The 13,882-nt window shown below is 29.2% G+C and overlaps 2 protein-coding genes across 3 annotated transcripts in view; both read left to right on the top strand.

The window, feature by feature from the left end:
• Window positions 1-7,089, top strand: part of LOC105124596 (alcohol dehydrogenase-like) — an 8,420-nt gene extending 1,331 nt beyond the window's left edge. The window contains exons 1-9 of one of the 2 annotated variants that reach the window (XM_011024676.1): window positions 4,702-4,931; window positions 5,065-5,201; window positions 5,305-5,351; window positions 5,466-5,791; window positions 5,880-5,962; window positions 6,063-6,138; window positions 6,315-6,376; window positions 6,459-6,716; window positions 6,963-7,089. In XM_011024676.1, coding sequence (XP_011022978.1) covers window positions 4,895-4,931; window positions 5,065-5,201; window positions 5,305-5,351; window positions 5,466-5,791; window positions 5,880-5,962; window positions 6,063-6,138; window positions 6,315-6,376; window positions 6,459-6,716; window positions 6,963-7,079 — 1,143 coding nt within the window. In that variant the 5' untranslated portion in view covers window positions 4,702-4,894 and the 3' untranslated portion in view covers window positions 7,080-7,089. Of the gene's footprint in view, window positions 1-4,701; window positions 4,932-5,064; window positions 5,202-5,304; window positions 5,352-5,465; window positions 5,792-5,879; window positions 5,963-6,062; window positions 6,139-6,314; window positions 6,377-6,458; window positions 6,717-6,962 lie in introns of those variants that run through there. The other variant, XM_011024677.1, reaches the window with a different exon arrangement.
• A 6,224-nt stretch (window positions 7,090-13,313) lies between these two features.
• Window positions 13,314-13,882, top strand: part of LOC105124689 (alcohol dehydrogenase-like) — a 2,325-nt gene continuing 1,756 nt past the window's right edge. Inside the window, exons 1-2 of the mRNA XM_011024792.1 lie at window positions 13,314-13,597; window positions 13,722-13,858. Of these exons, the coding sequence (XP_011023094.1) occupies window positions 13,561-13,597; window positions 13,722-13,858 (174 nt within the window). The 5' untranslated portion in view covers window positions 13,314-13,560. The remainder of the gene's footprint in view (window positions 13,598-13,721; window positions 13,859-13,882) is intronic.

Raw genomic sequence — 13,882 nt, 5'->3', positions numbered from 1 at the left:
AACAAAGATGATTCTTTCAAAACCCATCCAATGAATTTCCTGAATGAGAGGACTCTCAAGGGCACCTTCTTCGGCAACTACAAACCGCGCTCCGACCTTCCTTCAGTTGTCGAGAAGTACATGAACAAGGTAAATCGGAGTTCCCATTAATCTTATCCAGCCAGCATGCAGTCTGAACATATATTTCCATCCTTACACATATGTAGTAGACTAGAATTATGGCTCTGTTGGTATTTCTTAGTGGGAACTTAAAGATAAAATCACGGACGCAACATCAACTGAAAATGATCGTCTTTACATTGTGAAAATGAAAATTCTTAACCTTCTCTTGTAGTGCAATGCTAGTACAACTGCATTGAATTTTGAATCTTCTGTCACGGGAAAGAAATCAGTAGTTATTCCTTCTTTTTATTTGATGCAATCTCCTGCACTGTTAACTTCCCTTGTTGTAATGTGACAGGAGCTGGAGCTAGAGAAATTCATCACCCATGAAGTCCCTTTCTCAGAAATCAACAAGGCTTTCGAGTACATGCTTAGTGGAGCTGGCCTGAGGTGTATTATCCGTATGGGTGCATAAAAGAAGACTGGTTTTGTTTGCCTTAGTGTGACCGGAAACAATAAAATCTTGTTTGAGATTGTTGATTAAATAAAGTTTCTGTGTTTGAGTGTCAGAGTTTTTGATAGAACAGTGTGTAATTTCTTTCCTTGTAAATGGAAAAAAAAAAAATAATATAAGAGCCCATTTCTGGCATGTATATGTGAATCAAAATTTCACTTGTACTTTTTCAGTGCCTTTTGTGTCCCTTTCAGTTTGTCTTTCACGGTGCTATGGATACGAAAACATTGAAAAAAACCCTGAGGCCAGGCCAGATTGGCATTTTCACTTCTGGTTCTAGAGATTACTCTGTTCCAATGAACCTAAAGGGAAATTAGGCATGGCCAAATTTGGTCTGTTCGGAAACAGAATGCTGTTCGGAATCCATTACCGAGCGGCAGAACTTACAGCAAGGTTTGTCCGGAATGAACTCCAAATTTCGTGTTGCACAGAGTTCAGAGTTCAGAATTCACTCCACTCCATCAGTTAGTTACTGATACGAACATCATTAAACTTAGCTGTTAAAAACGTATCAGATGCCGGAAAGATTTCACATTGTTTTGTAATGGTGACGGACAGAGGACTAGCTAGTAACAAAAATGAGAATAAAAGGTTGAGATTAATACAAATAAAAATAGAGAGTCCAAACTAGTACAAAATTAAAAGTAGAGGTACCATCTTAAGCTTTGGATCATAAGGGAATGATAATATAAATTCTCATTGATAATATACTTTATCCAACTCTACTTTCTAGCATAGTTATTATCTATATAAATAATATAAATTTAATTGTCGAAAAATCTTCTAAAAAACAGACATAAAAGTCTTTGCCAAGTAAAACAGGTACGGGCTATTGCTTGAATTAATTAATTTCATGTGTAATTACTAGACCCAGTTAAATTGGGGTGTTTGGTGTGCCGGAACCCATTATTGGGTACAGAAATAATGCCTTTACCTGCCTTCAATATATATATATAATTATTGAAGGCAGGTAAAAGCATTATTTCTGTACCCAATAATGGGTTCAAGGTTTATTTTTAAAAAATATTATTTCTTTATAAAATTATTGATTTAGATATAAAATAAGATTTTTTATAACTACTGGTTATTATCTATTTTGGCTTACTAAAGACCACTAATTACAAACCATGTAAACTTTTCATATTAAACAATTAAACACTTTAATTAAGAAAAATAGGTGATATTACTTGAACTAAAAAATTAATTAATTATTTAATATATCAATTTTATTTTTAAATATTTTAAATTTTAGGACGTTATTAACCATCATCGACCAATTTAAAATTTATATTTAGTCAGATTTCAAGTTAAATTAAAAAAATATTAAACTTGATAGGTTTTAGCAGCCTAGTTTGACTCTATTAAAAATAAAAACCTTGCAGTGGTATGCCTAGCTTCTTGAACACTCTAGTTTAGTAAAGTGACCTATCATAATTAAGGTTATTACCTCATATGATTAAGACAAGATTATTTTTCTACCTTCTCTCCATGAAAGAAGAAGTGACATAATTATTATATAAACCTTGACGAGCAATACAATGAAGGAGAGGTCTCTAGAAAGATAACAAAATACTTCAGAAAATATCTATATAGTCGTGTAGTTTTACAACTATATAATTAGGTCGACATTCATGATAAGAATGAAGAATTATTTTTTTTGCCTTCTTGAAGTGATCCAATACAATATCATTTAGTTTCAATATAAACAACTTTTATTCACTATAAAAATTTTATTTTTTAGATCTCCAGAAGGGTCATTTGTCATTATTAAACTCTTTTTCTAACGTTGAGCAATCTAGCCCTATTCAAATGGGCTACTTCATTTTCTATTTAAGCTCAAGTTCGATAATTCACCAAAAAGAACCCATAATTCTTTTGAGTGATTTGAAAGAAATCTTGAAAAGTTAAATATTTTAATTATCATTTAAATATTCTTCTTTCTCTTATAAGCATAATTTTTCAACTTGATATATAATAAGGCCTGTGTTAGTAGATTGACTCGAGTCAATTTATTTTTTTATTTTATAAAAAATTAAAAATAATATTATTTAAAAAAATAAAGGGTAAATTACTCTGAGCATTATATGGTTTGAATTTTTTTTCATTTTATAACAAAAATTTGAATATTATACTTTACAACCTTGGTCAAAAAATATTTTTAAAAACAATGAAAAAATAATATTACCCTCATATATATTAAAATGTGCAAGATAATTATAACCACACCACTTATTCTCTCCATGCTCAAACCCCTTCATCAAAATACAAAACACAGAAAAAAAAAACAATAAATCCAGATCACTTAAGAAATCAATAAATAGTTATCGAGCAAATAAATAAATAAAAAACTACAAGAAAACTTGGTAGATTCAGACATTAGTAATGAATCCTCGTTAACAACAATCAAGATCCACCGTCTTTCTTCCTCACGCCACTGTCATCGTTATTCTCACCTACATGTTGCCACCCTTATAACCATTGTTGGTGCCTGCTGTTAGTTTAATATGATACGTAGCCACATAGTATTGATTAAGAAATTATTAGTCAAGTTGAAATAAAATTTAAAAAATAAAATTTAAAAAGAATTTTAAATTTTATTCAAACAATCAATGCTATTACGTAAAAAACAAGCATAATTTAACATGACATACACACTACATGTTTTAATGTTAAATTAGAATAATATTGATGAAAGGATATGAATTAAACTGAAAAACCGGTTACTAAAATGTTAAGTTAAACCACTAATAACTTTTCTAATATTCAAGAGATCATGACACGTTGTTAGACGATGCACCATTATAAATTAATTAATGATTTAGTTGATAAAAAATTAAATTATTTAATTTTATATAATTATAATTATAATTTATATTTGAGCCAATATATGAGGAATCTAATAGGTCACATACATTAAAAACCATTAATTATAAATTAAACTAGTCATAAATTAAACTAGGATGATTTAATGAAGTATACTTGATTAAAATATATTTTAAAAATTAAAAATTAGAATATAATTAATATAGAAATTATATTTTCAGACCTAGAAAAATCAAATAAGTACTTGATTGAATTAATTTCTAAAATTATCTTGAATTAATATTTAGATATTATTCAGAGAAAAATTACTATTTTTTCAATTTATAAAATTTTTAAGATTTTTCTATAAATAATAAGATATACCTCTTATTTTATAAATATTTTATGTTAGATAGAAAAACAATATAAACACAAAATTAAAACTTGACTCTAGGCATAACAATTCATTTCTTTTAAATAAAAATTTAAAAGATTTTTTTATAAATAATTCCCGTGGATTATATTAATTTTAGTTCTTTTAAAAGATATATAAAAATAACACTATTAAAAAAAATATTTTAACATTTTCTTTGAAATATATATAGCAAACACGAAAAAATTAAAATAATATTTTTTAATATTTAACTCCTTATTTAATACACTCGTCGAAGATGCTCTTACAAGATTCTAAAAGGTCAACCACTTGGCGCTGCAGTGTAAAGGAAACAAATAGCAAAACCACAACTGGAAATACGAAAACTAGAAACGCTAATTGCAAAACAGTCCTTCAATTGTGATAGACATTTCAATTAAATGTCAAACTATATTCTTATTTTCAATTTTACCATCACACGATCAATCGCTTAAAAATAATTTCCATACCGTGTAATTTTTCTTTTGAGTGTCAAGAACTATTTGCTATCGTAATATTAATTAAAAAAACACTACACAAGAGAATTTTTTTATCACAAAATAAAATAAAAATTGTAGTTAGTTTGAGAAATTGTGAGCTCTGCCAAATGTTTGTCAAAACTACGAATCTCTCACTTTTTTTTATAGATTTTTTTTTTAAGAAAACCAGTGACATTTGAACGATAAATTTGCAAAATTGTTTCTTCAGATAGTATTAACAAAGTATAGCATAGTTTGAGGACAGGTTTGTAGTTAGCCAAAACCAGATACCAATTAAATAGAGAAACCAGAAAGCCAGAAACAGAGGGAGCCGTTGTTGCCACCAAGAGAGAGAATACAGAGGACAAACGAAACAGCAGTGATCGTAAATGGTTTTCTACTTTTCTTTTATGAAATACTCAAATTTATGGTCAACATAAACCAAAAAACAGGAGAGACATGCGTACTTCTGCAACTATAAATACTTACAAAGGCAAACTGTCTTGTCACAAATCAAGAAACAGAGCAAAGTAATCAAAGAAGCGTTAGAGAAGGGTCTAAAGTTCGTTTAAGACACAAACAAATATGTCAAGCACTGCTGGTCAAGTCATATGTTGCAAAGGTAACCAAGAAAGTTCATGATCCCTTGTGGGATCTGTGATGTGTGCTTTGTTCTTTGTGCTGTTGTCATTTTGTGTATCTGGATTTCTCATTTATGTCTGGCAATGACTGCATGCATTTTGCTTAATCTGTAGCTGCTGTGGCATGGGAGGCTGGGAAGCCACTGGTAATAGAAGAAGTGGAGCTGGCTCCTCCTCAAGCTATGGAGGTTCGTTTGAAGATCCTCCTTACCTCCCTCTGCCACACTGATGTTTACTTCTGGGAAGCCAAGGTGACTGCATTTTCAATTGTGATTATTTTGTCTGCTCATTGGTTTTTTTATAAGTCATTCTAGTAGAGATTTATGCTTACGAAAATGGGCTGTCAAATTGCAGGGCCAAACACCATTGTTTCCTCGAATATTTGGTCATGAAGCAGGAGGGTATGAATTTGAACCTCGAGTCCATTATTGCTCATGATTAGATGGTGGTTCTGACTGTTGTAATAGCGATGAATTGGGGTGACTAATTTGATCTTTTGTCCTCTTGGCTTTTAGGATTGTTGAGAGTGTTGGGGAGGGTGTGACAGACCTCAAACCCGGTGACCATGTGCTTCCTGTCTTCACAGGAGAGTGTAAGGAATGCCTACACTGCAAATCAGAAGAGAGTAATATGTGCGATCTTCTGAGGATTAACACTGACAGGGGTGTGATGCTGAATGATGGCAAGTCAAGGTTTTCGATCAGAGGGCAGCCCATTTACCATTTTGTTGGCACCTCAACCTTCAGCGAGTACACTGTGGTTCATGTTGGCTGTGTTGCCAAGATCAATCCTGCTGCTCCTCTTGACAAAGTCTGTGTTCTCAGCTGTGGAATCTCTACAGGTGGGGAGAAATACACGATTCGATAAAAATCATTGGATGGGCGATTTGTTGCTTTCTTGTGATGGGGATTTCTCCTTTTGACTTGTAGGTCTTGGTGCCACCCTGAATGTTGCAAAACCACAGAAAGGCTCTTCGGTAGCCATTTTCGGACTGGGAGCTGTAGGCCTTGCGGTAAGTTTGTTTATACTGGTACATTAATGTTAATTTTTTCTGTTCAAGCAGCTGGTAGTGCTAATGCAGAACTTGTTCTTGTTATTTTTTCCTAATCCAGGCTGCTGAAGGGGCTCGGATTGCTGGTGCTTCAAGAATCATTGGTGTCGATTTGAATTCCCATAGATTCGATGAAGGTGAGAGAAGCAAAGATGTTGTTCATTGTGGCTGCTGAGCATTTCTCTTAAATTATTGAGTGATGCTTTGCTCAGTCTAATCGCTAATATCACAAAACTGATAAATTTAAGTGGCTTTAATGTTCAGTCTTGGTGACAATAATGCTCTCTGATGTTCATTTGTGTTTTTCCACCAGCCAAGAAGTTTGGTGTCACTGAGTTTGTGAACCCAAAAGATCATAACAAGCCTGTTCAAGAGGTAAGTGACAGAGAACGAGTTCTGAGCGACTAGCATCAGCGAATCCTTTACGTCTGTCCTAATTTTGATTTACTGTGTTCAGGTGATAGCTGAAATGACCAATGGAGGAGTTGATCGAAGTGTCGAGTGTACTGGAAGCATCAATGCCATGATTTCTGCATTTGAATGCGTCCATGATGGATGGGGCGTTGCTGTGCTTGTTGGTGTGCCGAACAAAGATGATTCTTTCAAAACCCATCCAATGAATGTCCTGAATGAGAGGACTCTCAAGGGCACCTTTTTCGGCAACTACAAACCGCGCTCCGACCTCCCTTCGGTTGTCGAGAAGTACATGAACAAGGTAAATCGGAGTTCCCATTAATCTTATCCAGCCAGCATGCAGTCTGAACATATATTTCCATACTTGCACGTGTGTAGTCGACTAGAATTATGGCCACTGCTGGTATTTCTTAGAGAGAACCTAAACATAAAACCGGTCAAAACATGAACTTAAATGATCATCTTTACATTGTTAGCAACTCCAATTCCTTATTTTATTTTGATGCAATCTCCTGCACTGTTAACTTCTCTAGTTGTAATGTGACAGGAGCTGGAGCTAGAGAAATTCATCACCCATGAAGTCCCTTTCTCAGAAATCAACAAGGCTTTCGAGTACATGCTTAGTGGAGCTGGCCTGAGGTGTATTATCCGTATGGGTGCATAAAAGAAGACTGGTTTGGTTTGCCTTGGTGTGACCGGAAACAATAAAATTCTTGCTTTGCCTTGGTGTGACCGGAAACAAAAAAATTGTTGCTTGAGATTGTTGATTAAAGAAAGTTTGGGTGTTTGAGCATCAGTATGTAATTTCTTTCATTGTTGATGGCAAAAATAATATATATAATTAGCCCATTTCTGGCATGTAAATATAAATCAAAGAATCACATGTTCTTTTTCTTTCATTTTGTGTTTTTAATGGTGCTGTGGATAGAAAACTTTGATATAAATCCTGAAGCCTGGCCAGAATGGCAACTTCACTTGTTGTTCTTGATGTAACTATGATCCAATGAATCTAAAGGGAAACTAGCCAGTTCGGACAAAATGCTGTTTGGAGCCCGTTACCGAGGGCCTGAAGATAGAGCAAGACATTGTCAAACATGTACTACCAGTTGCCGGCAAGACTTAACACTGTTTGTAACGGTGAAGGAGAAGATTGAGAACGAAATGTTGAAATTAGTATAAATAAAAATACAAAGTCCAAACTACTACAAAATTAAATGTAATAAGGACCAGATTAAGCTTAAAATTGTAGTTCCCACTTCGTCGGTCTCACTTTTTGAGGATGTGAATTTTAAGAAAGTAAATTTTAAAAACATAAATTATTTTATGATATTTGATAATGTAATAAAAAATATAATGGAAAATATTTTCGTGTTTGATTATGTCATGAAAAATGAGTTAAAAAATAACTTATTAATGTTTTATTTTTTTCAAATTTATTAAAATAATGAGGACCAAATCTTACAAATTAAAAAATTGAATAATAATGAAATTAAAAAAATATAATTTATAAATTATCTCAAATAAAATAAATAATAATCAAAATAATAAAGACCAAATCTAAAAAATTAAAAGATGAAGAAATTAAAATAATAATAATTAACATTTTATAAATTATTTCAAATAAAATAAGTAGCAATCAAAAGAATGAGGACCAAATTTGATAGATAAAAAAATTCATCAAAAAATGATAAGGAAAAAATAAATAATAATTATAAAAATGAGGACCAAAGTTAATATAAAAATTAAATTTTAAAATATAAAATTAAAAAATAAATATTCAAAACAAAATATATATAGCAATTAAAAGTTTGAGGATCACAAATTTGATATAATCAGCAAATAATATAATATTTTTAAATTTTTCATAATTTTTAAATGGTATTTTTCGCTTAAATTTTTTAGAAAAATATTTTTTTATAAACTAAGTCAAAATTTTTTAGAAAAATATTTTTTTATAAACCAAGTCAAATTTTTTTTAACTGAAAAGTAATTTTTGTTAATCAATTTTTTTATTAATAAATAAATATTAAAAAATTTAAAAAATAATTTTTTATTGTATTCTTAAGATCTTATGACTTGTTGTCAATGTTTTTTATTGTATTCTTAAGATCTTATGACTCGTTAAGATCTTATGACTTGTTGTCAATGCTCAAAATTATTAATACATAATTTAATATGATTTGATAATTTGTCTGCACCCAACCACTCTTGCCTTTCATGATTCACGTGAAAGCTTTAAGGTACCATTACATGATTCTCATACAATTTTTTTTTTTTTTTTGCAGCACTTGAATCTTTCATTTGAAACGATGCTTAAATTTATTGATATGTTAGATCTTGTAATTAGCATGCCATGCACATATAATAAACATATAATAGTAGAATAATATAAAAATTATCAAAGTTCTTCACATAACATTAATGATCTACCTTTAATCTGATTTTAGTTTTATTGGATTTCTGTTGATAAGAAGAAGATAGTCATTTAACTATTTTTGAGCTCCTATTTTACTGAAAAATACATATAAAGATTAGAGAAGGGTTTGCATTTGTCAATTTTCTTTTCTAGGTTTTAATCAATTTGAGGCGGCTTTGATGATACAAGTTGATTTATTAGGATTTTTATAGTGTTTATTAGATATTTTTAGATAAAAATAACCTAAAAAATAAGTTTTTAAATCCTAAAAAAACCTTTGTCATGACTTTTTAGCCATGTCTTTAATGATCATAAATTCACCAAGCAAGCAGACGTGCCATCTCATTCATTGAAAAAAGAGCGAATAGCTTGCCTTCCACTCTTAAACATTAAAAAAAAAAAAAAAAAAGCATAGCTTGCACGCAGACTTTTGTCTTCATTGAGCTAGGTGTGTCTGCTTAATATATTAGGCCCATAGATTCTTTATATATATATATATATATATATTCTCAATTTTCGAAGTTTTTTTTTTTTAATGGAGGTGCACCGTAAATGAAACACTTGACATGATATTTAGATTATTATTCAAGAAAAAGAATTTTCTACTTGTGTTATTTTTAAATATATTTCTTAATTTATTTTATTATATTAATAGGGGTTTTTCCTTTTGTACAAAATATTAAGTCATTATTTTAGTTTTTTTATTACAACTTGCATTTAGATCATGATATTTATTTATAATGATTTAATTGACTGCTTGATGGATGGTTATGCTACCCTAATATGTAGAGTATATAAAATGATTTTTCCGTTAGAATTGGATGACAAAAAAATATCTATTTTCTTAATTTTTATTGTGAATTTTATATAATTTCCTCAAATTTAATTTTCTAATATTATTTTTATGTAGGTAGTGTTCTAGAGTGCCCATTTTACATCACAAATTGAACAAAAAAAAATGAGTGTGAAAAACAATGTCCAGACATCATCAATGTGTTTTCCATTAGTAACAAAAAAATATAATCATTAACTCAGAACCAATTTAATTGGTTAACTTTAAAATTTTGTGATTTAAATACTTATTTAACTTGGGTATCAAATTAATTTCTATAGGGGTTGGCCTAATATTGCCATGTTGACTTAGTGAGTGAAAGAAAAACTTATATGATAGGAAAAAATATAATTTAACTAAAAATAAATTTAAAAAAATATTTTTTAAAAAAATAATAAAATGATAATAAATTTGATTAATATAGGTTGCCTCTCAAACCATCCACCTTAATCATAGACTCGAGTAGATGTAATAAGTTTATTTTTTATTTTAATTATTTAATAGTAGAAATAGATGACAATCGTGTGAAAAAAAATTATGATGGACTGCATAAAATACTAATATTGTAAAAATATTATTATTATATCACTGGAAAACAAAGAAAAAACAATTTTGAATTTAATAAAATAATATTTTAAATATATTTTAAATTGATTTAATAATTTTTAAAATAATATATAAAAATATTTTAAATCAATCTATTTTTAAGAAATTAAATTAATTGTTTTGGGAGAAAACAGTTTAAAAAAAGTCCACGGCACGCCAGCCCAGACCTGCTCCTGTTCTTTTTCTTTAAATTAGACACGTGACATGTCGTCCATGTAACTTTATTTAAAAAAAAAAATAATGTGTCATCTGTAAATCTAATTTTTAACTAGTTGAAAATTAAGTTGAAATTTTTTTTATTTAAAATTTATTTTTTTAACTTGTATTCACTTTAAAAAAGTTTTATAAAAATAAAAAATTAATTTATCAACTAAAAAATATAATAAAAGACACTAAGTATAATAAAAATTCTCTCTCTAAGTGTAAAAATACTTTTGCTTAAAACTTGAAAGTATAAAAACACTTCAATAAAACTTTTTTTTAAAAAATATACTTTAATAAAACTCTTTTCTTTAAAATACTTTAATATCAAATATAATTATTTTTATTATTGAAATCTAACCAACTGACCTATGTCTTTTTCATGCATTGGTTTATTATATCTCCTTTTTTTTGTTTTTTAAGTAGGGGCTAGAATATAAAAAATAAATTGGATTAAAATGTTCAATAACAAAATGAAAGGGACTAAGAAAGAAATTTGAAAATATCCTAAGGCAAAATTAAGCATATACAATGTTTAATAACAAAACGAAAGGGACTAAAAAAGAAATTTGAAAACATCCTAAGGCAAAATTAAGCATAAACAACCTAACACCATTTTCTTTTTTCTAAAAAAAATTAAGGTCTCCCATTTTTGCTTTGCTTCAATTTTAGTCACCTCAATTTTGATCTTTTTCAAACATTAAGACCATCTTCTTCCTCTTTTTTTTTTTTGGTTAAATCAAATTCTTATTTAATGTTGGGATAATTTTTTTGAGATCAAGATAATCACATAAAATATAAATTAAAATAAATTATAAACTATAATTCGTGATTAAAACAACATTAAATAATAAAAAAAATAAAAAAACTCAATAAATAAAAGCAAAAAAAAAAATCAAAGTTGACATGAAATTTTTTTAAAAACAAAAGGGTTGCTATTTTTTCTTTATTTTGATTTCAATCCCTCTATTTTCACTTTCTTACACACAATAAAAAAAATAGTAAAATTGAACAACAACATGATGTTGAAATGTTTTATTGAGACCACAATAATTATATAAAAAATAATGAAAACAAATCATTAATCCCAAATCCAAACTAATATAATATTAAAAAAAAAAAAACGCTTCAATCCCCGGTGTAATGTGAGGATGGACATTTTTCCCTGCAAGTTTTATTTTTATTTTATTTTAAGTGGTTATTTTTTCACAAAATGGAGATTTATATTTTGGTGGCAAAAATTGAATAATTTAACATCAAATTTAATTATTTTTATTGTTGAAATCTAACCAACTGACCTCTATCTCTTTCATTTATTGTTTTTTTATGACGCCTTTCTCCTTTTTTAAAGTCAGGAGCTAAAAAATAAAAAAAAACAAATTGGATTAGATTGTTCAATTATGAAACAAAAGGGACTAAAAAAGAAATTTGAAAATATCCTAAGGCAAAACTAAGCATAAACACCCTAATACCATTCACTTTTTTAAAAAAAATTAAGGTCTCCCATTTTTTCTTTGCTTAAATTTTAGTCACCTCAATTTCGATCTTTTTCAAACATTAAAACCATCTTCTTCCTTTTTTTTTTTGGTTAAATCAAATTCTTATTCAATGTTGGAATAATTTTTTAAATCAAGATAATTACATAAAAAAAATAGATTAAAATAAATTATAAATTTCAATTTATGATTAAAACAACATTGAACAATACAAAAAAAAAACTCAATAAACAAAAGCCAAAAAAAAAGATCAAAGTTGACATGAAAGTTTTTTTAAAACAAAAAAGTTGCTATCTTTTCTTTATTTTGATTTTAATCCCCCTATTTTCATTCTTTTACAAACAATAAAAAAAATAGTGAAATTGAACAACAACATGATGTAGAAATGTTTTATTGAGATTATAATAATTATATAAAAAATAATGAAAACAAATCATTAATCCCAAATCCAAACTAATATAACATTAAAAATTATAAATAAAAAAAGGAAGAAAAAAAAGAAGAAATATACTTCAATCCTCGGTGTCATGTGAGGATGGACATTTTCCCTGCAAGTTTTTTTATTTTATTTTTTTATTATAAGTGGTTATTTTTCACAAAATGGAGATTTATATTTTGGTGGCAAAAAATGAATAAAAAAATGTTTGGGAAATAAACAAAAGTGTTTTCTCGAGGCACATAAAATCAAATTCTTTTTGAATTTTCCAGAGAAATTTTCAGAGAATGGCTGTGTTTATCTCTATAAAAGACACTCTTCTGGCAGCGTAAACCTCATTAAAAATTAACAATGGTAATTTATTGCGAGTCCGGCTGTCTTGGCTCAGCAGTAAAGTAAGATACAAACAGCAAAACCAGAACTGGAAATGCAAAACTAGAAGGCTAATTGCAAATCAACCCTTCAATCAATATATAGATTTCAATTAAATGTCAAACTAATACTTTCTTGCAATTTCACCATCAAACCATCAATCACTTAAAAATCACTTCCTTACGGTGTCAAGAACTACTTGCTATCATAACTTTAATTAAGAAAAAAGTACCCTACAATAATTTGCAATCTCATAAATAAAAATAAAATAAAACTTCTATATTGTCTGAAAAATTGTGATCTCAACCAATTTCTTGTCAAAAACTACAAAGCTCTCTCTTTTTTTATTTTTCAAGAATGTTGTGCGTAGAAGAATTATTAAAATTGATAAGGTTTTTGCTAAGAAAATCAGTGACGTTTGAACGATATACTTGCAAAATTGTTTTTGCAGGTTGTTTAAAAAAGTATAGTATAGTTTGAGGACTGGCTTATAGTTAGCCAAAACCAGACACGGCAAGAAAGCAAGAAACAGGGGGGGCCGTTGTTGCCAACAAGAGAGAGAAACAGAGGATAAACGAAACAGCAGGAGCGTAAATGGTTTTCTTTTAAGAAATATTCAAATTTATGGTCAACATAATCCAAAAAACAGGAGGGATATGCGTACTTCTGCAACTATAAATACCTACCTACGAAGGCAACCTGTCTCATCACAAATCAAGAAACAGAGCAAAGAAATCAAAGAAGCCTTGAATAAGGAGCTAAAGTTCGTTCAAGACAAAAACAAATATGTCAAGCACTGCTGGTCAAGTCATATGTTGCAAAGGTAACCAAGAAAGCTCATGATTCCTTGTGGGGTCTGTGATGTGTTCTTTGTGCTGTTGTCATTTTGTGTATCTGGATTTCTCATTTATGTGGCAATGACTGGATGCATTTTGCTTAATCTGTAGCTGCTGTGGCATGGGAGGCTGGGAAGCCACTGGTAATAGAAGAAGTGGAGGTGGCTCCTCCTCAAGCTATGGAGGTTCGTTTGAAGATCCTCTTTACCTCCCTCTGCCACACTGATGTTTACTTCTGGGAAGCCAAGGTGACTGCATTTTCAATTGTGATT

This window comes from Populus euphratica, unplaced genomic scaffold (assembly GCF_000495115.2).
Source record: "Populus euphratica unplaced genomic scaffold, PopEup_1.0 scaffold35.1, whole genome shotgun sequence".
Classification (NCBI taxonomy): Eukaryota; Viridiplantae; Streptophyta; class Magnoliopsida; order Malpighiales; family Salicaceae; genus Populus; species Populus euphratica.
This window is presented reverse-complemented; position numbering and strand designations above follow the sequence as displayed.